This window comes from Esox lucius, chromosome 2, assembly GCF_011004845.1.
Source record: "Esox lucius isolate fEsoLuc1 chromosome 2, fEsoLuc1.pri, whole genome shotgun sequence".
Taxonomy (NCBI): domain Eukaryota; kingdom Metazoa; phylum Chordata; class Actinopteri; order Esociformes; family Esocidae; genus Esox; species Esox lucius.
This window is the reverse complement of record NC_047570.1, coordinates 35,792,672-35,820,229: the sequence shown is the minus strand read 5'-3', so window position 1 is coordinate 35,820,229 and position 27,558 is coordinate 35,792,672. Positions and strand designations below refer to the sequence as shown.

Below are 27,558 nucleotides of genomic sequence, written 5' to 3'. Positions count from 1 at the left end.
CTTTAAAAATCCCCATAGCCTGTGATCCAAGGCAATATGGAGCTCATGTGGGAGCCATTGATATGCAGGGAATGTTCCGTTTTTTGCCCTCTGTTGCATTTTTAACAATACATCCCTCTTTCCTACAATTTAAGCAAATTTTGTTATCAGTAAATTCATCTGTGCTACATTTTGTTAACTGAAAATGTTTACCAAAACATCCATCCATGCTCGTGCTCCACACTTTGTGTTGACGATGAATTACCACATTGACAACCTTTTGCTCATGTACTGTTTATATACGTTCGTTACATCATAAAATCAACTCACAGTAGCATACGAATGACAGAAATATCCCACAATCTCAAAGTACAATATTTATGCAGATGCGAAAACATATTTTTATGATGACAGACAAGTAGCACTTAATGGCACTGAATGTAGTAGCACTTTCAGGAGACTTCCCCAAATTAAGGCTTTATCCCAAAAGGCAGCCTGTAACCTGTATAGTTCACTGCTGCTCACCATAGTCTTATTACAACTTGTGCACTATATTGGGTATCTAGGAATTGTGTGCCGCATGAAAATATTACATTTAAATAAAAGCTTTGATGAATACAGGCATTAGTTAAAATCTCACATTGATTAAATTAAAAAAATCTATTTTGTCTGAGTCAGAAGTAAAGGCCAGGTAGACCAAAGTAATGAATACAGTTCAGGCAATCAGTGTGTTATACTGTATTTCGCTGGTTCAAATCTGTGTGTTCGGGAATATTTCACTGGCAGTGGTTAGAATGACTGTCCGAACCTGACATTCAATAGACAAGTGTATGAAATCCAATCAAAGAACGACCCAGTTCTGCGACAACAGAGATACAACAGAGACTATCCTGTTTATTCATCTCAGGATTGTATCTCTCAGGGCTGTTCAGATTCTATTTTCATCCATTGTCTTCATCCCTTCAGGATTCCACTGATATTTCTTAGCTATATCTGAAGAAAGATTGATTTATAGCGGCAGCAACTATTACACTTCAAACAGCAATATACAATAAATCAATATACAATGGTTTTGGCTCAGTTTGACAACTGGATGTATGACCTACGGATATGGTGATATGATGATATGATGATATGATGATATGATGCGGTGTCATTTGGGAAGGTTTTATACAGCACATTGTGTGATCAGATATTCACGCCCTCTCTAGCAGGCATGGATGATTCAGCAAAAGTGGACATACTCTCTCCTTCGACTGCCTTTAAGATTTGTTGCAGAAACCGAGAATGTGCACTCTGCCACAGATTTTAAACAGGTGTAATGCCAAGTTTGCTGATTTACTACAGTTATGAATTGCTTACAAGCGTAATTCATTGTGAATATGAATGTGATATGTCTATACAGTGTATATATATCTATATTCGGGTGCTTCGGATCCTGAATGCTGATTGGCGGATAGCCGTTGTATCTCAGACCATATAACTTGGGTATGACATCACATCACTTTCTACTGCTCTAATTGCATTGGTATCTCGTTTCTAGAAGTAATAAGGCATCTCTGCGGTTTGTGATATGGTAAAATTATACCACGGCTAATCGCTATGCCAAAGAACAGCTCTTTGCCGTGATATATTGGCAACGTACCACAACCCCCTGTGCCTTATTCCTCAAATAAGCATGATTTATTGGCTGATCCTGCCTAAACGACTGGATTATCCATAGGGATCAGCCAATGAGGTTAGAAGAACCACCCAGTTACAACATGAAAAAGGCAGATGCCTTAAACGGCGATGTCCATACTGCTGTTATGTCCTCTAACCACCTCGGTGGTGGTGGCTCTCAATGGCATGTATAAGCTTCTATCCTTCTCTATGGCCCCGGTTGGTTCCAAGGTCCAATACCCATAGAAGCCAGCAGACTTGGCAGCCTATGACTGCTATTGAGAAGTATGAACAGAGTCAATCATGTGTCCATTCATCTGTTTTTGTCCTTCAAAAGTTAAATGCATCCAAACAAGTTCCACATTTAATTATACGTAGGACCAATTTGTGCTTCTCCTATGAGATGGTATTCAGCTTTGTCTGTCTTAAATCACCAGATGAGTCACACTGTAAAAGCAGACAAACACACACTGACCCAATTTGTCACCCAAAGCCAGCAGTTAATGACAAAAGCTGACTGTATTTTTTTGTTTGAAATCCCATATACCTGCCTACTCCCAGAGCCAGTTCATTTCTGTCCGGTCTTCTTTGTGCCTCTCTAAGCTCAGATACCGAGTGTGTGTGTGTGTTTACGTGTGTGTGGATGGTCAGACATGAGTCTTATAGGTTGCATTTCGTCAGATATTGGTTGTAATAGAGTGCGTGTGAGTGGTTGAGAAGTTGTCCACGCGTATTCGCACCACCTTCTCCTGAGGGGGTGGTGGGTAGAGAAGTCGACAGCTGAACACCTGGCGACACGCCTTGCGAAAGTTCTCCGACAGGAAGGCGTACAGGATGGGGTTGACACAGGAATTCCCGTACGCCAGGCAGTGGGAGACGATCCGGAACGCGAAGGAGGCATCGTTGAGCGGGAACACGCCAAACTCCACCCACATGGCGATGATGTGATGTGGCATCCAGCAGATCAGGAAAGCAGCGACCACCAGCAGGACAGTTTGGGCAGTCTGGGGAGCGGAGAGCAGGAACGAAGGAAAGGTGTACACGCAGAGACAGAACCAGTCAGAGATGGACAGAAAGATAGAAATTGAATGACAGACAGACCAACACAGACAGCCAGATAAACACAGACAGATAGAAAAGACATGAAAATTGAAAGAAAAGTAGAGATTGAAAAACAGAAAGATACAGACCGACAGATGCAGACAGACAGATGCAGACAGACAGATGCAGACAGACAGACAGAAGGGAGAAGGTCACCCAACATCAATGTGGTAACCTCAGATGAACACCACAGGCCGTTAAAACCAATACATCCTTTATTATACTTGATCAACTTGCTGTGAAGCATGGTCTGATCATGGTCTGAGCATGGTCTGAGCAGTCCGGGACCAGGAGAAAGAGAAAGTAGAGAATGGGAGAGTTTATATGTATATTTAGTTCTTTTATAATTCCTCATGAATAAATAAAAAGTTCAAATTAGCAGTGTAAATCAGTTAACCCTGTGCTCTTGCATACATTTTACAAGCATCAATAAAAGTGTAAATAAACATTGCTGATATGCAAGAGGATTTACATCAGGTCTACTCAAGGGCTGTTATTTTTATTTATTTTTACCCAAAGTTAATGACTCTCACCTGCTAGTTAATGACACTCACCTGCTAATTAATGACACTCATCTGCTAGTTAATGACACTCACCTGCTAATTAATGACACTCATCTGCTAGTTAATGACTCTCACCTGCTAGTTAATAACATTCACCTGCTAATTAATAACACTCATCTGCCAGTTAATGACACTCACCTGCTAGTTAATAACACTCACCCGCGCTAGTTAACAACAATCAACTGCTAGTTAATAACACTCACCTGCGCTAGTTAACAACAATCAACTGCTAGTTAATAACACTCAACTGCTAGATAATAACACTAACCTGCTAGTTAATAATACTCAACTGTGAGTTAATAATACTAACCTGCTAATTAATAACACTCAACAGCTAGTTAATAATACTAACCTGCTAAATAATTACACTCAGTTATTAGTTAATTACACTTAAGTGTTACTTTGTAACAGTAACCTCCTAGTAACTTACAGTCACCTGCTAGTTAATTACAAATCACCTGCTAGTTAATTACATTAATGATAATGTTCAGGACCAGTGATAAATGTGAGACATTTCCCCCCTGAATGTTTTATGAGCTCATATTAAGACTTTAGAAGTAACATCAGCCAGCAATGATACCCAGAAGGTGTTACTGATAAAACCATTCCTCATCAGCCTGTCCGTGCACGTGTGTGTGTGTGTGCTCGTGCGCAAGCGTTTGTGCGTCTGCGTGGGGGCCCGATGTTAGACAAGAGTATGATTACAAAAGAACAGTAACCAAACTTCCATGTCAAATAAATAATAAAAAAGCTGCCAGTGGCAACCACCTAATGAATCCACTGGAGGAGAAATATGCACTGAGTACTGTTTGCTTCACTGCTTTGGGGTTGAAGCCAGTTTTCCTGGTGATAAGTGTTGGTTTAATTGGATGGGAGACGTGCTCCTACAGTTTGGCCAGAAGCTTCCAATCAGGCCACAATACACTCTAAATGTCTGTACGCCCACTCAGCACTCCTCCAGGGACACGCAACGTTAATTTCCCTGCTACGCTAAAACTCCAAGTAGTTTATATAAAACACTCCTTCCAACAGCAAGTTGTTGGTTGAGCTGATTAGGCAAACTGTTTACACGTCCTCGTAGTCTTGCTCAGGCCTGCTTGATTTACATAGAATGTTGCCAAAAAGCATTGATTTTATTGCATTCGAGCTAGATCACATGTTGTCATGTTCAATGTAAATGAGTAATGCTGTGATTCTGCTATTCTTTTTCATTATTCAGTTCATATGCACAGTGTTTTTAATGGTTTAGACAATATTTTCCCCATCAGAAGGCCTAGGGCAACAGCCACGATACATCACTTGGTCTCCACTACACTCCAAGTTTGTCCAAACACAAAATTGAAGTGTCATTAAAAAAAAGTCTACTTGCACTGGAAAATATTTGTAAAATATTTGTTTGATCAATATAGCGTTGGATAATTAACATTAATATCTGCCAGCATGTAGCTATTGACATACCCAAATCATGCAAAAGGTCAGTTCACGCTTAGCAATGATCACGCCATCAACATGATAATTTGAGCAAAGGCAGTCAGCAATCTTTTTTTATTGTTTAACCATTCAGTTGTTTAAAACTCACCAGGTGCATTTGGAACATTGTCTCAAAGCCATTGCTGTAATTATAATGTAAAGAAATAATAGTTTATCAAGGCAAAGCCAAACAAAAGAGAGAGTATAAAGTAAAACCCGCCAAATGACAATGTAAAAAAGGGGGGAAATATTCACTTCCTAAAGCCTAAATATATAAACTTTATGTCAGACCCAGGGGGATCCATTTCACACAAAAAAAACACAAAAAACACACACAGAGTATAACATAAAATACAAAAATACAAAACCTTCCACAATGTTCAGTGTCTGACATACAGACATGTTCGCCAACGGTTCCACAGTCTGGAGGTAAATCTGACAGAACTGCGTACAGGGTTAGCCAGAACAGTAATCTAGTCATTTTCAAGACTCAGATATCCTACACATAAATCTATACATCAAGTTACGTAAAACAGCAGAGCAGGTAGGTACCCCGACACTGACAAACATATGGCTTGCACTGGAGCTTCTTGGGGCTCTCAGCAGCAGCCTCATGCTGTCATTATAAGCCACTATGAGTTTTCTAACGCTGCCTTGCTTATAACGACACCACATGTAGGCAGTATACAAGGGTGTACAATACGCTCTGAATAGTGAGATCTTCACAGATACAGAGCACATGCTAAACCTACGACACAGCATATTCGCTTGAGCATACAGCTTCCGACGCTGCCTATAGATATCCTTATCATCAGACAGGTCATTTGCAATAATATGGCCCAAATATGTAATCTCACTGCACACCCTAAGTGAGTTGACTGTCTGTCTTCTCTACTCCTGAGAATCATGATCTTACTCTTTTTGGCATTGTATTTTCATGTCAAAATCAGCACCACACTGTGTGCATAATCTCAGGAGCTGTTGGAGACCAGCACTATATGGGCTAAAGATGACCAAATCATCTGCATACATAAGGTGATTAATTAGTGAGTCACTAACCCTACAGCCTGTACCACATGCATTTAAAATCAACGACAAATCATTCACGTACACTAAAAGATGTTACTCTTCTTTTGATCAACCCAACCACTGTCATAGGAAGAACGCTATGCTAAGCCGGTGCCTGGCACAAAGTTGGAAACGCGCTGCTGCAGAACAACTGGTCATTATGGTAATCAAGAGTTATCAATGTTCCTCTGTGAAAGTTTGTGGCTTATGTGCAGAATCTGTCCACAGGAGATTAATCGCTTCTTAAAGGCAACCCTGCTGGGCAAATTCCCTGGTAATGATGCCGATTTTTCTCTGGCACAAAGCCGTCCACGGTGCTACAACCCCGCTGTCAGGAAACACAGACCACTCCCCGCCCCGGGTTATAGGCGCTGACGATGACAGTGTAGTTTCAGCCCCTAATGGAGCCACTGGAAAGGGAAGAAGATGGCGGCAGGTTGAGCTGTTAGCCAGCTACAGACTCTTCGTCGCTGTAACTAGTTTCATTTCAACAGGGTTCACACAGCAGGTAAATCATTTTAAAGTGGTTTGTAATCGTTAGAACCTTTTCCCGAAAATATATCCACTCACCTTTGATAAGACCTAAATGAAGTTACTTAATACTTGAGTGTATGAATACATATTAGTGGTCGAATCAAGTCTGAATTGGCCAACATTTTGAAAGTAGCGTTTTTAAACCTTGACCCGGCACAGGAAGTACAGTGAACACAGGACGTGCTTTAATTTCAGTTTGTTCTTCCTTTTCATGTGCTGTTTTCCCTGGATTGATCAGGGTTCAGTTAACTCAAGTGAATGCAAGGATGTGATAAATCGCAGGTATGCACCGTTCTCAACAACTGCCATCACACAAAACCCCTTTTTCACACCTCTGTGAGCAGTGAAGCTATTGTAAACATGTCCTGTGTAGGTCTGATAGCTCATTGGCTATTAGTCAACATCTCAGACATGAATCTGAACAACTGACATGGTCCGATCATTTTTTTTTCCTGGTTCCTGACTTCTGGGGAGATACACTTTTTCACTCATGAACTTTAGATCTCAAAACGTACATACATGACCTTAGATCTCAAAACGTACATACATGACCTTAGATCTCAAAACGTACATACATGACCTTAGATCTCAAAACGTACATACATGACCTTAGATCTCAAAACGTACATACATGGACAAGGATACAGAGAGAGAAAATGAGAGATTCGGAGAAAGAATGAGGGAGTGAAAGAACCTGGAGTGAGTCAGAGCGTGTTTGAGGCACCCCTTCTGTGTATCTGATAACATGGATTCCTGCCAGGGGGAAGAGGGGGTCAGGATGCACCTCAAATGGCTATGAGAGATTAGACTGAACTGTTCCGGAGGAGTGCAATCCAGTTCAATCATACATTTTTTACACTTTTTTTCCTATTTACAGAAAACACAACAAAGCTATGTTTGATGATCTCCCACAAAGACAAGAGAAGCATTGTTTTTCACTATAGGGAAGACTTCAATGAGGCTTCTGACGTCTGCCCCTTCTCAGAAAGAGTGGCCGCCAGCTATCTGCCGGCGTGAGTGTGTGTGTGTTGGTTGTGCATGTGTGTGTGTGTGTATGTCTGTGTGTGTGTATGTGTGATTGTGTTCATGTGTGTGTGTGCATATGCGTGCATGTGTGCGTCTCTGATCCTCCTTTCAAGGTCTGTGTTCTCAGTGTGCTCCCTCAGCTGATAACAAACCACAACACCTCACACATTCACGGCGCTACACTAGAATGCACTCACCGAGTCCACTGTTATGCTTTTCTTACCTCTCTCTGAATGCAGAGTGGGGTGCCTATTCTCCTCAGACGTTAAAACACCGATGGGCCTCCATGTCAATCAGTGTCCGAGAATTACCCGGATAACAGCTTCGGCTAATTTAATCGAATGCAACAGTGAGATGTATTTCCACTGCGCAGGACGCTCAAAACGTTTTGCACAGTAGAATCGTGTTTCTATGGTGAAGGGGTAGTCTCTCTACATTGCTGTGGTGGAAAGATTGTGGACTCATTTGAATCTGTCCCAAGTGCCATCCTATTCCCTTCACTGGGCACTATTTATAACTGGGGCTTGGGTCAAAAGTGATTTATAACAGGAAATGGGTTGCTGTTTGGGAAACCCTCTGTGGGTCATAGGCTTTTAGATTCTGTGTGGATTGGCGTATCAAAAGAACAGGGATGACTTAAATTGTTTTCCACAACAGAGTGACACATATTTCTCCTTTGTCTGTTACACTTTCTGAGTTATGAAAGTGTTTGGGAAAAGTAGATCACTAACCAAATTGCAACAAAAAAACCCAAATCTAACAAAATGTGAAAGAAAATGCATCAAGGCAATGTTTCAGGTACATGGAGGAGGGTGTGTTTCATGTGTCCTGTGACTACACACGCAGGTGTGGACACAAGCACACACAAACAAAATATGTCCACATTTTTCCCTTTACTTCAAATCAATCAATTAATTAATTAATCAATAAAACCAACTACTTATGGAGAACAATTTCTATAGATAAAACAAAAACAGACGAATTGTAATTAAATAAAAGAGTTCAAAAAAGACAACTTGTGAAAGTAGTGTAGCCTGGTCTCTGTACGTTTGCAGGCACAAACTTTACCAAAATATCCTCACATTACACAAAACTATTAAAACACAATAACCTATTAAACATTTTAATTTACAAATCCTGACTAAAATTATTGTAGAGGCTTATGGGTACATTTTTCGAATCACGGATAGGTTTATGTCTTGTAATTAAAGTTAAGTTATTGAGGATAAGGTTTTGGTTAGAGTAAAGGTTAGACAGGGAAAATAGGTCTTTGAATTAATGAAAAGGTTAGTCTTGAAAAGTCAACAATGCATTGGTGTTTGCTCAATATGTGTCTCTTCGTTTCTGACTTAACTACATAACAGGGACAAAATGTCACCAAACTGTGGTTAAACCAGAAAACCTTGACGGTTCAGGTCATATTAGTGATAAATCAACAGTTACAAGTGGGATTAGGGTTCGAAGTATTTGACAGCCAGGTCAGTCCATCAAAACAGAGGCTAATGGCGCCCTGAGGAAGCAAGATTCTAATCCATCTCTTAAGGTAATGATCGTCTGCATAAATTAGCAAATTGTTTGAATATTGTATACTTCAAAGCCTAGATGTAGCTTATAAGGAAACATTCTGTGTTAGGATTAGTAAAAGTATTGCAATGACCTTGGTAAGGGCACATTTTGCTTCTCCTTATGGGTAATGTGCCTGGCTGGGGAGCCGAAGGGGTTCAAAACATGTTGTTGGTTCAAAACATCTCCTGTCAAACGCTAAAATATGAATTTCCTGAAGGCAATCAACTTTGTGTCTGACAACAATTCAACCTTAACCTTACCAGAGCCTTTCACTACTTTCAATCCTCTGTTATTTCTAAGCAACAAGACCACATCAAAATGCACTCACAGGCTTTATGGTGCCTGTATCCCAAAAGCTAAAATAACGACGCTTCAAATTAAGAGTCAGGCTTATAAAAAGGAGAAGAGGCGTATGTTTCAGAATATGCAGCCCCAATGGAATCCTATTTCCTATAAAGTGCATTACTTTTGACTTACGGACATCCAATGGCGCTTCGGACAAAACTAGTCCACTGGATGCCGTTTGGAACACAAGCAATCTTCCTCCATCCATGAGAAGAGTGTCCTGACCTAGCAAGACCTATCAATCATTTTTATGGTGGAAACTGAGAACAAGGAGACAAAGTAAGTCCTTTTGGATTTTACTGCAAGTTTCCACTCGTATGAGAAACAGCCAACTGTTTGGGACATATCGTGTAAATCAAGTTAACGTGTCGAGGTTACAGAGGGGCAAGAAAAGGCAGTAGAACATAATTCAGGAGCCAAGTTTCGGTCCCAAATGGCACAATTGGGATCTTGTCAAAAGTAGTGTACTATTATAAGGGTACTATTCATTGATTGCACGTCCGTAACCCCCCCAAAAAAACGACGCATGCAGGAAGCTAACTGTAGGATCCAGTAAGGAACTGCTTTTTAAACATTGCTTTTTGGGCTGGATGTGTAATATGTTGTTTATATGTGCATAATTTATATGTAGAATTCATACCTCAGATTGCCATGAAAATGCAAAAAGTTTGAATGCAAATTATTCTGATGACATAGGACTCAGGCAGCATCTGCACATCTATGACAAAGCACACAATTTACATGCAAACATACGATTGCATTGTTTGTGTGTCAAACATCACTTTCTTAGTGCTTTTAATTAATGTGCAATTTGGTAATTGTAACTTTGGTGTGAGTTTTCTATTCTCCAAAAAAAAGGAGTGTTGGAGAATGATTTGGAGGTGACCCTAACACTAAGCCTGGTGTATATACACTTATCTGGAGGTTTTAAGAATTGTTTTACAATAACAACACTCTCTTCTCACCTCTCAGGCTAGTGTTGTTTGAAACAACTGATTTCACTCCCCTCATCTCATAGGACCACCTCACGTGGCAGATGAGAGCCTCAGGTTTAGTGGTCAGTGTTGAGCCAGTAAACAAAAGGTTGTTGGTTCTAATCCCTTAGGCGACAAGACACACATGCCCACTTGATCGGCTGGAGAATTTCAAGAGCCTAAAGTGGCTCTGGGAAATAAATTATAAAAATATATATATTTGGGAGGTTGTTTTAATAAATAAACAGAAACAGAAATACCTTACAAAATCAAACAGAAAATGATTCATTGGAAATACAAAGAACTAATTCTCAGAAAATCATCATGGGATTTTAGGTATCCACATCAAACCTCATTACTTCTGTCTGGCATATGTGGATTTTAAAGACTAGTCTGGATTTTCAAATGTTGTACTCTTTGCCACTTGACCCAATGTTGAGTAATCTCTCAGATAGCAGAAGGGAAAATAACGATGCGATTATCAAGGATGCCGAACAGCTTGTTGTCTGGTGAGTCTGTTGGACTGAAGTGCAGAAGGGTGAAAATAAAAAAAGATGTTATCTGAAGCAGCAGATGTGGTGTCGACTCACGTCGCACATCTCAATGCAGGCGTCTAAAATGTCACCCTATCGCCTTTATAGTGCCCTACCATTGACAAGGACCCAGCTCAGACGTAGTGTCCCTGTAGCATGTAGGAAACAGGGTGCCACTTGGGATGCAGCCCTTCTCAAGCCGTTAAACAATGAAAACTGAGGCGTTGATGTCTGGTGTGATTCTCAGGATGTTAGCATCACAGACCACGGCAGTAATAGAAGAAAGGCACAACGATTGCAATTAAATAAATGGATGTAAATGATGCAGTTACGCCAAACGTATTGACTGAGGGGGGGCGATCACTGGAGCACTTTAAATGACAAAGGGTGCCTCAAATGGGTCAAGGAAGAGAGTTCACCACCAGAAGGGTCTAATTAGAGCTAATCCAATCCAGAACAATTTCTTGACCATGGATGTGGACTCATTCATGGATGTGGACTCATTCATGGATGTGGACTCATTCATGGACGTGGACTCATTCTTGGACGTGGACTCATTCTTGGACGTGGACTCATTCTTGGACGTGGACTCATTCGTGGACGTGGACTCATTCTTGGACGTGGACTCATTCTTGGACGTGGACTCATTCGTGGATGTGGACTCATTCATGGACGTGGACTCATTCATGGATGTGGACTCATTCATGGATGTGGACTCATTCATGGACATGGACTCATTCGTGGACGTGGACTCATTCATGGACTCAGAGAGGTCATTTTCCATCCCTGTGCTGTGGCCCTCAGGACCCAGACTGCTGACAGGACTGTGCCCACACCCTCAACCCACAACCAAACCCATTACTGTCAACCCGACAACAGCACAATGCCGCTGCCAAAGCGCTGCCAATCTCCCAGCAGCTAAGTCAAATGCGTCTCATTTCCTGTCGTCTTCTAATCCCACCGCCGCTTTGCCCTGGCAGCACCGTTACACCAAGGAAACGAATGTGTCTTCAGTTAATGTACTTTAATTGAAACGAAGCCGATTCTGATTTCTATTCACCAGCACACATGAGACGTCAGACAGAGGACTCATCCCGCACGGCGGACGAATTCTAATCTCAGTCACCCAATCCGTATATTTACTCGGTTCAGGTCACTGTACAACCCTCCACGCTAAAAATATCCTTGAGGTTGTGTAATAAAAAATAATATCACATACAGTATGAATGCTAACAAATTGTTCTAACTGGCCATGAGTTTTCTCCCAAGGTACATATGTTATATAAGCATGGACTGTCTGTGTGCTAATTATGGGGATAGTTATTGTATTGATTTGACCACACTAGTCGACATGCGCAATATTTTAGTGCCTGTCAACTAGTTTGAACTGAATGCAGTTTCGTTCTGTTTGACGAGAGCTTACACAGCTGAAACTTTTATTTTGGTTGAATAAACACACCCCTTATTCAATCCGGGGTCCATTGGCCATTACTCCAGCCCCTTCGCCAGTCACCTTGAGCTTTTATGACGACCTTCCACTGGGAACAGGTTACAGCTGAGAGCGGATGTGAGGACAAACAGCAGCTGTCTATTTTACATGACTGAATATCTCTTCGAGCTTGCATTATTCCTCTCTGGGTGCGCTAATGAAAGAGTAAGATAAGAGTGGGAGGCTGAGATTATGATAAAATAAGGGTGAAAAGCTACTCCTGAGGTTAATTCATTATAAATCATTGGTATATCTGCATTTTATTTAACCAATTTAAATTGAGAACCAACTATCTTTTATTCATCAATGACAACCTGGCCAAAGACATAGAGATTGCCAGACAACTCTCACTGACACATAAATACATTCAAAACACGACGTACTCGGTATTATGCAAATGATCAAACGATGACACCCTGTGAAGTGATACAGTATAAACAGATGGATGAGATGCTCGGGAGGTGCAACCATCTGATAATAACTCAATTAATTTGTTTTTAAAAGGGGTGATGAAAGTATCAGCCTTGAGGGCCTTGTGCAATCCATTCCAGTCATTGCCGGCAAAGAACTAAAAAGAGCAACAGCCAAAGCAAGCGTAAGGGAATGTATTGGGTAGGATGATATTGAGGAGTATGCTGAGGTATAGGGGTGATTTGCCTACGAGTGACAAGCTGGTAGTGGTAGGTCTGGCTTTTAGGGTATATTGAAGGCCTGTTTACCGGTGTCACAGGGGAGGGTGCCATATGGTGGGCATGGTGACAAAGCTACACGCATTTGGCACCGTGGGGACTCCGATGAATCCATGTAAGCAGGAAAGCACCACAGCACCCACTTCAGAACACACAAACTGATTTGGTTATTCAGCCAGAACCAGGACCCACCCCAGAACACACAAACTGATTTGGTTATTCAGCCAGAACTAGGACCCACCCCAGAACACACAAACTGATTTGGTTATTCAGCCAGAACCAGGACCCACCCCAGAACACACAAACTGATTTGTCTATTCGGTCAGAACCAGGACCCACTCCAGAACACACAAACTGATTTGGTTTTTCAGCAAGAACCAGGACCCACTCCAGAACACACAAACTGATTTGTCTATTCGGACAGAACCAGGACCCACTCCAGATCACACAAACTGATTTGGTTTTTCAACCAGAACCAGGACCCACTCCAGAACACACAAACTGATTTGGTTTTTCAACCAGAACCAGGACCCACTCCAGAACACACAAACTGATTTGGTTTTTCAACCAGAACCAGGACCCACTCCAGGACACACAAACTGATTTGGTTTTTCAGCAAGAACCAGGACCCACTCCAGAACACACAAACTGATTTGTCTATTCGGACAGAACCAGGACCCACTCCAGATCACACAAACTGATTTGGTTTTTCAACCAGAACCAGGACCCACTCCAGAACACACAAACTGATTTGGTTTTTCAACCAGAACCAGGACCCACTCCAGAACACACAAACTGATTTGGTTTTTCAACCAGAACCAGGACCCACTCCAGGACACACAAACTGATTTGGTTCCACCAGGTTTAGTTTTGTAGCATTACACAACTGTTCCAGTCTTTCGTTGCCTTTGTCCCAACTTTTTGAAACGTGTTGCTGGCATCAAATTCAAAGCAGCATATTTTTTTCAAGAAACAATCAAATGTCTCCGTTTCAACAGCTGATATGTTGCCTTTGTACTATTTTCTATTGAGTACAGGGTTTAAATGATTGCACATCATTGCATTCTGCTTTAATTTCCATTTTACGCTGCGTCACAACTTTTTGGGAAACGGAGTTGTACTATGCCAAGACATGGATAAGTATATTACTAAACTCTCCTCAATGTGGGGGCTCCTGTCATAGGGACACCAGTCAAAATGAGAGCTTCAATAGATCCATAACTCACTTGTGATATCTGCCAGACTTCCCCACAACACACTTGGTGACAAGCATGACAAAGAAGAAACCTCCTATAAAAACCACTGAGACATTATGGCCCCGCCGTTTTATGTAATACAACAAATGCATGTGAGACTGCTCAGGGAGAGCAGGTTCGTGACCAGGTGGACATGCAACCGAATCAGGCAGTCACTGGAGGCCTGGCAGCACCACACACACACACACAGACACAGACACACACACACAGACACACACACACACACACACAGACACACACACAGGCACACACACACACAGACACACACACACACACAGACACAGACAGACACACACACACACACGTAACCACATACACACACACACACACTGACAAACAGAATGCTCTCGGGTGGCCCTTTTAACTAGATTTCTTCATACTGGAAATTCCTTGGGCGTGGGGCCCAGCAGACATGGAACTACGGATAAGAAATAATGAGAATTGTAACATGGTTTTGTTGTGTTTTCAGTATGATGATGAACCAGCCACAGCTGAGCAGGATAAGAGGTCAGCCTCCTTTAAGTAGAGGACTAGAGAACCCTGGGTAAACCTACAAGCTGACTGCTGGTGTTTGAGCTCGCCTCGTAACGTTCAACTTCAAGTGCTCCCTTTGGAGAGGCCCAACAATGCCTGATTCTGCGGAGGAAGTATTCTGCGGGAGGCCCATACTTCGCGTTCATTGATTGATGGAGGAAACACAGATCCTATCCAGTTAACATGACTAACTACATCAGACTAGTTTTATCACTAATAAGCTGAGCATGTTAGCCTTTGAGCCTTGGCTAATATTTTTGTGTGTTGCTGGAAGACATTGGTCTAAATGAACCTGTTTGTCCTGGATCCTTATTGTTACATATGAGGATATAATAATGGCTCGTTGCACAGATTATCAAATGTATACAGGGATTCATACAACTGATGGAATCTGTCGTTAATATCCCTGGATGAGAAGAGTATTACCCCTTGAATTTGTAGATTATACTATCACTCTTTTGCAGTTATATAAACATTTATTATTATTTGTATGTATTAGAGGAAGACTGACTTCAAGGTTTAGTCACTGAGTACTAACACCTCTGGGAAAGGAAAGCAATCAACAACCAACTAGTCAGCGTGCAGCATTTCCTGTTCCTCCTTTCTGCACTGCGGCCCATCCATCCTCCCATTCCAGTCACACGACTGGCCCTGCAAAATAAAGGTCCCCACAACAAGAGTCCCATTGGCTTTAAAGAAAAGAAGTCAGGAATAAGTGATGAGTAAGGTCGTAGGCCCAGCGCCACTCAGGGTCAGAGAGATATGGGCAGAGATTACAATGTCGTGGTACGTCCCATTACTGGTACAAGGGAAATCACCAGGCATCCAGTGAAAATCCTCGCTTTGTACACCCCGCCCTCCTCAGAACCAACACCCGTGAAGAATTCCCGACCTCAGGTCTAGTAGGGGGAAGTCATGACAACAGTACTCTGCAGCACAGATAGGCTCGGTTGCGCCATGGATGATGGCTCTGGGAGAGCTGTCGGCTGGGGCAATTAAAAAGAGAAAGGCAAGGGGTTTGCCAAAAGATCAGAGACAGTAACAAATGTTTATTCAAAATAATAGGAAAACTATAAAGCATTAGATTGGCAAATTATTAGCAAATACATGAAATACACAAAAAATCTGAAAGCAGTATTGTGAGTACTGACTAAATCAATGCCAGTTCCGCAAAATAAATACATAATCCAACATGTTTGTAATTCTTCTCATCATATATTTTCAAGATTTGTATAATTTGTTTCATCATGTAAAATTATAACTTCTAATAACCTAATCCAATATACATTTTACTTATGACAAAGAACCCAAACAAGAAATATCTGCTGCTCATAACCCCATGGGCCTTCACAGATTACTTCAATGCCATTTGGGCACCAAACTATGCCATAGACTACCACTAGATAAACGACACTATTTGAATGTCTAGGAGCAACAGCTCTCTTTTAATTATGAACTCTCAGTGCACTTAAAGGACCCACAACACAATTTTTGTCATGACAAAGCATGCAGGAATTTAATAAATAATATACTACAAACTCCTTAGTTATGGTGAATGTCCTTTTTCTTTTCACTCTTTGAATCACGCCACTGTGAACATTTCCATGTTAATGTGTAATTTTGTCCTGTTTGTCCTTTTTGCATAACTTAAAATGTAATACAACTTGTCCAAATCTGATTATATTTAATGTCATCCAATTTGCGCAGAGTGTAAGAACAACGTAATAAGTGCATAACTTAACATTTAACGTGCCTTTGAGACGTGTCTGTTTTCCTAATAATTCCAAGTACGAGCTCTCTTTTCTTTACATCTCTGCATCTCACCTTCTGTGTCCTCTAACCATCTCTTTTCTTTACATCTCTGCATCTCACCTTCTGTGTCCTCTAACCATCTCTTTTCTTTACATCTCTGCATCTCACCTTCTGTGTCCTCTAACCATCTCTTTTCTTTCCATCTTTCCATCTCACCTTCTGTGTCCTCTAACCATCTCTTTTCTTTACATCTCTGCATCTCACCTTCTGTGTCCTCTAACCATCTCTTTTCTTTCCATCTTTCCATCTCACGTTCTGTGTCCTCTAACCATCTCTTTTCCTTCTCCTCCCACCCTCCACTCCTTTCAGCAGCCTCCATCTCCCCATTTCCTCTCTCAAACTCAAACTCCTATCCTCCCTTTTTCGTCTCTCAGCGCAATTAATCTAAATATAGGTTGGCTCAACTAGTTTGAGTATCCAGTTGATATTCTCTTTTGACACACACTAACTTTGTGGTAAATGGACACTTCTGGAATTTGAGAACAATGCCCCCATATCTACATCATCTGAGTCACATTTATTAATATGCAAATATGTTATGGTAATGTGTCAGATGTGAATATGAAACGTTAAAAGGTAATTTTGCAAGTCAATTCTAACTACTGTGAGTGCAATGACTGAATGTGTAATGGAATAACTAGCATGCTAGCTAGTCCCAAAGACTAGCATTGCATGGCACTGACGCGAATTAGCAATTGATTACAAATGAGAAGGAAAATGTCTGCTAACGGCAATGCATGACAACTAAATTGGTATTCGACCGTGTTTATCTGACTGATAAAATGGGCCTAAATCCCAGAATATTCCTCTAAGTGAGGTACAGGACGGTGAAGAGAAGACAGGAGAGGTGGGAGGAGTGTTATGTTCTGCAGGACACTCGGCAGGATTCAAACACAAGCATGGTGAACACATGGGCTTAGATCAACTCCTTGATATGGTCACCGATTTTCTGCTACATGAGAAATATACAGATACATCCGGGGGACCCATGCCATTCAAGCTAAATCACCTGACTCTGCAGTCTGAGGGGTAACTTACTTCAACCAAACTTCTCTGCTCTTACAGGCCGAGGTCGATGTAGTCAATAATTAAACAAGTTTATGGTCTTCACTCTGACAAGTGGACCATTCAACTGTGAGAAACTCGCCTGTACCTCAACTTGTGTTATCCCACGACTAGAGCTAAGGACTACAATTGTTCATACGAACAACAACTGCAAGAAGTTGAGGGACAGGCAAGTTGTATTATCGGAGAATGACAATATATTTTCATACATTGTAGGATTGTTTACTAGTACTGAAAGAGTAAATGGTTTTGACAAATTTATGTCCAACAATGTTTGTTGTGTTTGTCTGTGCGTGTGTGTGTGTGTTTATGTTTGGGAGAGGGTGCCTGACCCCCTTTATCTTAATGCCTGACCAGCTTTATCTTAATGACACTCCATGTTGTTCACAGGTGGGTTGGTGACTAACTCAGAAACACCAGAATCAGAATTGTGACAAATCAAGGAGGCACAGATATTTGGCTCAGGCCGAAACATGTGGACCTCTGTTAGTGAATTGGGTAGGAAGTATTTTGGACAGAGATTGTAGAGAATGTGAGAAAACCTGAAGCTGCAATATATATTTGTGAGTTGTTATAATAGTGATAGCCAAATTAGTCATTAGCCCACTTGATAACGACATAAAGACAGCCATGAGAGGTGAGAAGTACACACACACAAACACTCACAACTGTTCAGAGCCACACACTCGTAAATGACACACACACACACTTCGGTGTTAAGAGACACACTCCTCAATCACACCCACACACACACACACCCGGATTCAATCCTAAAGCAGGTTACAGGCAGTGCAGGTTTTAAAAGCATTTCCCATTGAGCGCCACAAAGGCAGCTTTTACCATAAATGAGATCTCAGAGAACAATGACAATCCAAAGACGCAATGCCTCCATTATAACCGGCTTTGGGGCTGAATTCACGACTCTCCACCTGGTAAGATGACCACACATGCAGAGATCAGTATCTATGGCAACACATGCACCTTTAGCCACGGAATTCTGAACTCTGTCTGAGATGGATGTATGGTCCATATTGCCTGTCTATCAACTGAGGTACTCAGAGGGACGTGGGGGGGGGGGGGGGGGGTGGGGTGGGGAGGGGGGACTCAGGTGGGATGTGATATATGCCAATCAGAAATGAAGGGGGTGATTGGGTGGTTGTGGGGGTTACCACCTATACTCACGAGTCACATGGACCACAGGGAAAGCCGAAATCCCAGCAACTTCCACTCTGAACGTGCAATAAACTTACTGATTAGGTTTCTGTAGTACTGAGAGCACGTTCAATGTACTTTGATGCAATACTGAATAAAAAAATCATGAAACGTGCACCTGTTTATGTGTCAGCTATCAGATCTTTTTAGTTACCATATTTTTCCGGAATGCATAAGTACTTGCGTGGGTTTGTCAGTGAAAGCATGTCGGAGGGTGAACGTCTGTAATCAGTCTGATTTATTTAACCACCCTGACACCATTCTTCATAATCAATACTTATCAAGGTTGTTCTACCTTAAATTATCTCTTCAGCTTTTCCTGCAGCCATCTGAATCAAGTTGTTTGATGAGAAGTAGTATCTGCTTTTACATATGGCTATGTATTACCCAATCAAATAATTAATCAAATATATTTGATTGCCTGGGTGTTTTTTTTTATGACAGCTGCTGTTGTAAAAAGGGCTTCATAAATACATTTGATCGACTGATTGATATATTTAAAAAAAACGTTTTAAATCAGAAGTGGTCAAATTGCGTTTGTATAGATACTCATCCTAGAAACACCAAAGAGCAAGCAACAACAAAAAACTGATCCATGATACCTAGAAAACCTCCCTAGTAGGTTTGAAACCTAGGATGAAACCTTGAGAGGAGCCATACTCTGAAGGGTGGCCAGCCCTCTTCTGGCTGTGATTATAACCTATTTTGACCACATCAATATTTTTGCATGTTCACATAAAGTGTGAGCTGGACTGTCTTGCCATAATGCAAAGTAATAGCGATAGTTTTCTGAGAAATGTACCATAACTAGCAGCATAATTTGATGAGTTAGGTGCGTTCGTAGTAATGCATCCATAATGTAAGAACGGAAGAAATTCAAATCCTTGGATGTTGGCAGTGAGACTTCTTAGGCCGCCTGCTGTCTGGGGCCTTCTGCGGGCCCGCCTCCGTTTGGCAGGCCAGAACATTTCTGCTAGATTCATTCTTGGGTGCGAATGTCATTTTTATAATTAGAAAGGAGTTGCTATTAATTATTCTTTGTTTTTACTACATTAGCTTTTTAGTTTGTTTTTCAAACTCCAGGGAAAAGTGTTGCCACAGATACTGATCTATGCATTGTCCTCTCACCTGGGAGGCCAGGGTTATTCAACTGGTTGACAGCGGCTCATTCACATACTTGGACAGTCCCTTTAACCGATTCCGAGCATTAATAAAAATGCATATTTCAGAAAATAATCCCTGCAAAACTCGTTTTGTGTCAAAATGAGCCCACACATTCAATATTTTCAGATGGGACGAACTGTTATGCCGCAGTACCAACCCATTAAGTGCTCCTAATCGACAATCACCCATATCAAGCACAGCCAATCAGAGCTGCTGAAAGGGGCGGAGTCTGTCCGCCAGCCGGTTGGCTCTGTCACAGCAGGCTGGCGGGACTGTGGCACCCGATTCCTAATCCCTGTAGGGCCTTGGCCAGAATTCTCCATGGGTCTATGGCTACCATACAGTTCATCCAATCACCATCTAACAGTGCTTGTGTGCTAGCCTGGTCGATGATGAGTCTGTTGAGCATTGTGGCCTGCTTTTGCATAATGATGTTTGGTGGCCCAGCAAGGGCCCCTAATGCTGTCTGGAGAGCCGGGCTACGTGAGTCAGGAAAAGCCATGCGGTGGTTGCTCTTCCAGAGCTGTGGCTGCAACAAAAAAAGACCAGCGGTATATCTTGTAATAATACTCTCAGGGAGGTTGTAGCAGAGGTTTGACCCCGAGAGTCACATCTTCAGTCACCTTAATGGAGTTCATGTGGCAGGATTGACATGATTGAATTAAATAGCTCTCCAGAAGAAAGTGTTTATGTTCATATCTTCTTTCAACCCCTAGAAAAAAGCTCCCTTTCCTGCCATACCTACACTCAATCATCAGCTGAGATCATTGTGGTGAGGTTTTTAGATAACGTGAGAGTTCTTTCTTTTTTTTTTTTACATTTTATCTCCCCATGGACCTAATGCAATATTTTATGGACAGGTTTTCTTCTGACACTTCAAAATCTGAGGCTAGACATCAGAGATTTGCCATGAATAAAAAATGTCCTAGGTGTAAAAAACATAAGGCAGAGAAAATAACAAAGTAGAAAAAAGAGCAGAATGTGATCCACTGAGATTTGAAAATATGATGTAAAACAGAAGTGAAGTCTACATTAATTAATTTGATGCAGGTTAAATGTGTTTACTAACTTTTATTACAAGTACATGCACTGAATTACTTTTAGAGTACTTATTTCAATGAATTTTTCCTTATTCTGGTTTTTGGAAAGTAATTATATTGCAGAATTTCAAGGCAATGTTCATGGAGATCCCATGGTGTGTGTGTTTGTGTTTTAGGTTTTACTGAACTCATGGGGACCAAATGTCCCAAGGACTATAGTAAAACCAGAAAAAACTTGACTCATTGGGACCTTTTGCCTGTCCCCGTGAGGGTTTAGGATTAGGGTCAAACTTACAATTTATTTTATAGTTAGAATTGGGGTTTCTTTAAGGTCCAGGCGTTGTTGGTTAAATTTAGGGTTAAAGTTAGGCATTACATCTAGGTAAAGTTTAGACATAAATGTTAATTTATTGAGGTTAAGGTTAGGTTTAGGGATAGGTTAAGGTTAGGGTTAGGATTAGGGCAAGGGAGCATCCAATTTCTATTTTCTGGTCCCCATGAGGGTAGCTGTACAAACTTGTGTGTGTGCGTGAGTGTGTGTGCGCGTGTGTGTGCGCGTGCATGTGTGTGCGCGTGTGTGTGCGTGTGTGTGCGTGTGTGTGTGTGCGCGTGTGTGTGCGTGTGTGCGTGTGTGTGGGTGCGTGTGTGTGTGTGTGTATGTCTGAATAGCAAACGATTTGTATGTGATTGACTAGTGTGTGCGTTTGTGGGTGTGTGGCTGTTAAAACTGAAAGGGGTTGCTTGACTAACTCAGCGACAGGTACATCAACTACTTGTCACTGGACCAAAAGTGTGCACAGGTACTGTTGCAAAATAAAGAAAACACTTGAGTAAATGAGGAATTAAAAAAAGTGTATTAAAAGCAGGTGCTTCCTCACAGGTGTGTAATTAACATGCCAGTTGCCTGTTATTGTGGCTAACATTGCTTATGGACAATATTTCTTGTTCATGTTCAAAGAATGGTCATTGTGGAAGATTGGTGTTGAATCCTTCTCTGTGTTCCAGACATTTTCAGATTCTAAGATTTAATAAACTTACTGATCGCTGTCTGAGTAATCTGGTCTATTAAGTTTTCAAATCTGCAAGCCTTGTGTGTATGTGTGAGTGTCTTAGTCTATAAGAATATATTGTTTTAATCCACTGTGATTCCATACTTGGAAATCCATACATAAAGTTGTTTTATGACCTCTTCAGATCTTCCCATAAAGCAATTCGTGCAACCTCAAATGTACCATTTGGGAATTGAATTCCCAAATGGTACATTTGCTTAATGTGCTTTTACATCGAGTTCTAGCACACTAAACAGGGCAACGACTATTAAACGGGCATCCTGGAGGCCAGAACCAGACAATATAACGTTTTAAAAGGTTCTCTAATTAATTCAGAGCGGTTATTTTTGACAAACGTTTCAGTATCATATAAGCGTGTCGAAATAAATCTCTTTTTGTTTGAATTTTTTGTTTACAAATGGTTATGGATTGACACACATTTTAAAGCAAGAATCATTAAAAGTAGGTAGATTAATTACATAGATTTGACTTCTGGAAAATGTTTTCTTTTCAGTCACCTTCACGGCTGTTGTCTGAGACACTGCAAGGCTTGCAGCTGCGGATCGCTCATCCTGGTTATAGTCTTTAATGTGCAAGAATAATGAGCATCATTACTCAGCATATTTCCATTGCAATGCCTTAAAGGGGTTTAATTACCAGCTAAGAGAAATGTGTATCATTTGATTTTACTCTGACTGGGAAGGGCCTTAGCCTCATGCAAAAAAATATTCTTAGCTGGAAGTGTTTTCCTCTCCCATAAAACAAGCTTTCACAAGATGCTCAGGACTTCTTCTGAGAGGCAATGCTTATAGATACAGACCAAGCTCATTATTCTAATCACAGTATGTATGTAGTCCAAAATGTTTCCCTATTCCCTATGTCAAGTACATAATGATGCATAGGGCTCAGGTCAAATCTACTGCACTACATAGGGAATAGCATGGGATCATTATCACTATGTTCATTTAGTCGCCCAAGGATGGAGGACCATGGGACCAATGGGTTACTGTAGCAAGTATAAGCATAATTATTTCTCTGCACATATATTTTTTCCCCTCAAAGGTAAAACAAGGTACTGATACTGTAACCATTGGTAACCCTGTTCTCTGGCTGTCAGAGCGCATATGGTTGCATTGGGAGCTGAGAGCAGTGTTACACTCTGAGAAACCAAGGTTCCTGAAGGGTCCTACGACAGTCACCATTTGGTCACCCATCTTGGTTCCAGGTAATACACTGTTTGGTTCCAGGCTGAACCATTTTAGGTTCACGCATAGAACCCTCTTTGTAATGGGTTCTATCTGGAACCTACCGGGTTTACTGTGAGCTAAAAAGTAAACGGACACTCGAGAACACTTTATAGGTTCCATATTTTTTCTAAGAGTATAGATAGAAAACGATGTAGAGGCAGTGGATTTAGAGTAAGCTTTGGGGCTTACACTGGCTGGATCCCAAATGACAAACTAACACCCTTTATATTGCATTACTTTTGATCAGGGCTCTGGTAAAAACAAATTGTGTAATAAATATAGAATAGGGTTCCTTTTGGAACACAAATGAAATACTAGGAATTGGGCATGTTTATCTCCAAATCACATTTATCTTGGTTTGACATGTTTTTTAAATATCCCGGGAGGAAATGGGAGTTATATTTATTTATGTTGACCAAATTGGCTGAAGTGGAATATGCCCCATACTTCCCATTCTCGCCTGCATTGCACAGAATCACTGTAACCAACTCTCCCTTATAACTATAAAGAGCCAAATGTCACCACTTTGGAGAAGTCTCTGCAATTGTGCTATGCTAACTAAATGCTACCTACAACTTTCTTCAAACCGCACGCAGAGACTAATATATATATTTTTTTTATTAATCTGACTCAGGGTAAGGACTTCATTAACGTAATTCACATTTAACCTATGTCAGATTTTGGTAGTATATGCAGTAAATATTCAGTATATGGAGATTTTGGTATAAATATATATATATATATATATATATATATATATATATATATATATATATATATATATATATATATATATGTGTGTGTGTGTTCATATATAACGTACCAAAATAATAACACAGCTCTCTAAGCCTAGTTAGTACGCAGTCTACACAGAAAAGGTTTATATTGTAGCCATACATACCTTCCTTTTTGAGCGTTGAGATTTCTTGGACATATTCTTGATCTTTTTATGAAGATGGAATAAGACCTAAGGCAAAAATAAGAACACTATCAATACCCTTAACATTTTGAAATGAGGACATTTTAACAGATGGATGTTTATTTCTTGATTAATCATATTATCAACCAGCAGTAAACAGATGCTATTAAGTATCCCACTGCACTCCAGGAACCTGATGGTCATGTCGAATGGGCACATGACTCAAGTTCTTTTTGCGCTTGTCAACAACCGCGTTGAGTTTCAACGGACAGCCACCCACCAATACATACAGACACACACACACCTGTCAATCACACACACAAACACACAGTTATTCAGACAGATCGCAAATTCTGCTTCTAATTGATCCAGAACTAAACCCGATCGAGTTGTGGATCCATATGCGATACAAGGTGAACTGGAACTAAGAGTCCATCCTCTCTCTTTCCAAATGATCTCCTCTCCCTCTCTTTAATTTGAAAGATGCAAAGAACTGCAAATTTGACTTTTGTCCAAGGCACCGGAAGTAATGCTGCAAAGATTTGGGGGAGAGACGTCTTCACTTGGGCTCTGTAAGCATTCTTTTCCACTTAGACAGAATCTTGTTTAGATTTCTGGTTGAAACTTTTGGTTCCAGGTAGAATCTTTTTGGGATTCCATGCAGAACCCATATTCTACTTGAAACCAAAAAGAGTACAACCTGGAAGCAAAAAAGGATCTTGTTTGAACCAAAGAAATGTTCCCCTGCAGGGACCGCAAAATACCCTTATCGGAAATTATTACTATTAAATTCCTTTTATGCGTTGGACAAAAGAGAAATTGAATACAGTAAATCTTGAATAGAACTGAATAAAATTATGAGAGAAGATGGACTCTCACTTACCTGTGACTGCTCTGCTTCTGTAAGACATAATGAAAGAAAATGCATACTTCAAAACCCAGTTTGTTCTCAGTCAATTCCAAAAGGTACAGAATCTTCTGAAGGCCTTGTACCGAAAATGGTACCCATAGTGAACGACTGTACTTTTGGCTATAGTCCTACGGGACCTTGGTGAACGTAGTGCACCACTGGTTGCACTTGGTACAAAGCTTCATTCCTTATCAGAGCAGTGAACAAACGGTGGGTTATAAATTAGTCATGTACTTTAAATTTGGAGGAGGATTAATTAACTTCCTCTAAAATGATTTATTTATCGTCATTGGACCGTCAGCACAGTGTGTGACTAGCCTTATTGGACGTGTATTTTCCTAAGTCCATGATGATTCGAATACTATTTGGCCATCCTATTTATGGCAACAAATATCAATCAAAAAAGGCCAATTAATACGTTGGAAAGAAAACTTCCTAGTTGATCAGAAATCTTTCAAGGTTTGAAAGTTGATGCTGCGTTGTGTAGGGGGACTTTAGGACAGTGATATTGTGTAGCTCTCCTGACCGAAACAGCGCACGTAAAAAGCCTCCATAGCAGCCAGCCCGGGTACAAAGACCAATAACCCTGGCGCGTTTCTTTTTTATTTCTTCACCAGAGCAGCAGTTGCCGCGTGTAGTGCACGCACTTTGGTCTCCTAGCGGCATTTATTACTGCTCTTGGCTGGAAAACACCCATGGGTTCTAAAGATTACCCTTTAGTCCTAATAAATGTAATAACGCTGTCATTTTTTCAAACGTTATGAGTGATTTCCCATGATTTAGGCATAATAAAGTAACCTCAAATTCCAATTCACTTGCGCGTAAAAACGCACCCCATCACAGTTTCCGTTGCAGTATTCAGCCGAGAAGTTCTTACCTTCGTATAGCAGCATATGATCAACGTCAAAGGCAACACATAACCGATGACTAAAATAGTCACTTTATATGTGTGTTTGGAAGCGCTTGCATACCACGCTTCCCAGCAGAACGAACTGTTTGGTGCTTCCGGATGGTCAGTGACGAGCGTCTGGTGTTGGGCCACCGGCACAGCGAATATAAATGACAGCGACCAAATAACGCAAACCCCTAAGAGTGCATTCCTCCTGTTGCGGATGCAGGGGGACTTCTTGGAGTGTACAACCGCGACGTACCTGTCCACTGACATGGCTACGAGCGTGAAGATGCTCACGAGCATGCATACCGTCACAAAGTAATGAACAAATTTACACAAAAACGCTCCAAAGATCCACTCTGGTAGCGAGTATATTGTAGCCTGGAACGGGACACAGAACAGAAGAAACGAGAGGTCCGCTATACTTAAATTGAGGATGAAAATGTTTGTGGTGCTTCTGTTGCGCCGTGTCTTGATTTTTCCAATGACAATCATCACCAGAGAGTTCCCTACGATACCCAGGAAAAAAATAAATCCGAATATCACCGGTACAATCACCACCTCAGGGCCTCCTTGGTCTTCCTCCCGGTCACCTGCCGTCCTGTTGCTTGTGTCCAATAAATCGGTCCATACATAGCCCGTATCGTTGACTGGCAGCAACATGGTTCTCTCAATGACAGTCGAGTCAAATCCTGTCCAGACGTTCCAAGAGTTAGAAAATACCAGAGCTCAGCTCAGCGTCCCTGTCTCCACAGAAGGTGATTTTGTCCAGACCCTCGCATGATAGAGAGTATAGTATCAGACTCCACCGGTAGCCTATGTTCCAGCCTTATGGTTTATCCTTGACTACTTTAGGCATGTTTGGAGGATATGGTTTTGCGTGCATCCAGTTGGGAGAATAGCTACCAAAAGTGTCGTCTTGTTCACCAGCCGTGCATCTTCGAGATAACGAACTGAAATAGCCTGGCTGTGATAGATATTCCCGAAGCAGAGAAATGAAACCGTGTTCTGTTCAAAACCTTACGAAATGTTTTAAGCGCTGGATCCTTCTGGATATAAAACCGTACTACCAGAACAGTAACCTATAATAGAACGAGAAAAATTAATTATGAAGAAAAAAGTGTAGGGTAATATATTTAGATGCTTTTCATTTCAACATCACGGTGTTAATTAAAACGATTGCTTATCCGTTTCGGAAATACTGTAGTCAATCCCTGAAGTTGACTTTACCCTGGAGTTGAAAGGGTTTCTATCTAATCAGGAAAGAACCACTCAGTATAGGCTAGAGTCCCTTGTGTACCTTGGCAATACCAATTCCCGGTCTTTGCTTTCTGTCATAGCATTGATGTTTCAGTATTTCTTTAGCCAAAAATTGGTGTTTATTTCACAATATGTGATATACATATTTCAGCATTGTTTCTGAGAACAAATAACGTATTAGTATTCATTCTCTCTCTCT

The 27,558-nt window shown here is 41.1% G+C and overlaps 1 protein-coding gene across 1 annotated transcript; it reads right to left on the bottom strand.

Annotated features, from left to right (window-relative positions):
• Nucleotides 1-266: 266 nt before the first annotated feature.
• galr1b (galanin receptor 1b) lies at nt 267-27,330 on the bottom strand. Its single transcript, XM_010896158.3, has 3 exons — nt 26,085-27,330; nt 24,280-24,345; nt 267-2,645 (listed from the first exon to the last, which is right to left on the bottom strand). The coding sequence occupies exons 1-3, from the start codon at nt 26,760-26,762 to the stop codon at nt 2,319-2,321; spliced, it is 1,071 nt and encodes a 356-aa protein (XP_010894460.1). The 5' UTR covers nt 26,763-27,330; the 3' UTR covers nt 267-2,318.
• Between the last annotated feature and the right edge of the window lie 228 nt (nt 27,331-27,558).

Excerpts from the sequence above, each read along its gene's own strand:
- galr1b (XM_010896158.3), bottom strand. The coding sequence starts at position 26,762 with ATGTTGCTGCCAGTCAACGATACGGGCTATGTATGGACCGATTTATTG. Across the intron at positions 24,346-26,084 it reads TCATATGCTGCTATACGAAG|GTCTTATTCCATCTTCATAA; the intron begins GTAAGAACTTCT and ends TTTTTGCCTTAG. Across the intron at positions 2,646-24,279 it reads CTCAACGCTCAAAAAGGAAG|ACTGCCCAAACTGTCCTGCT; the intron begins GTATGTATGGCT and ends TCCGCTCCCCAG.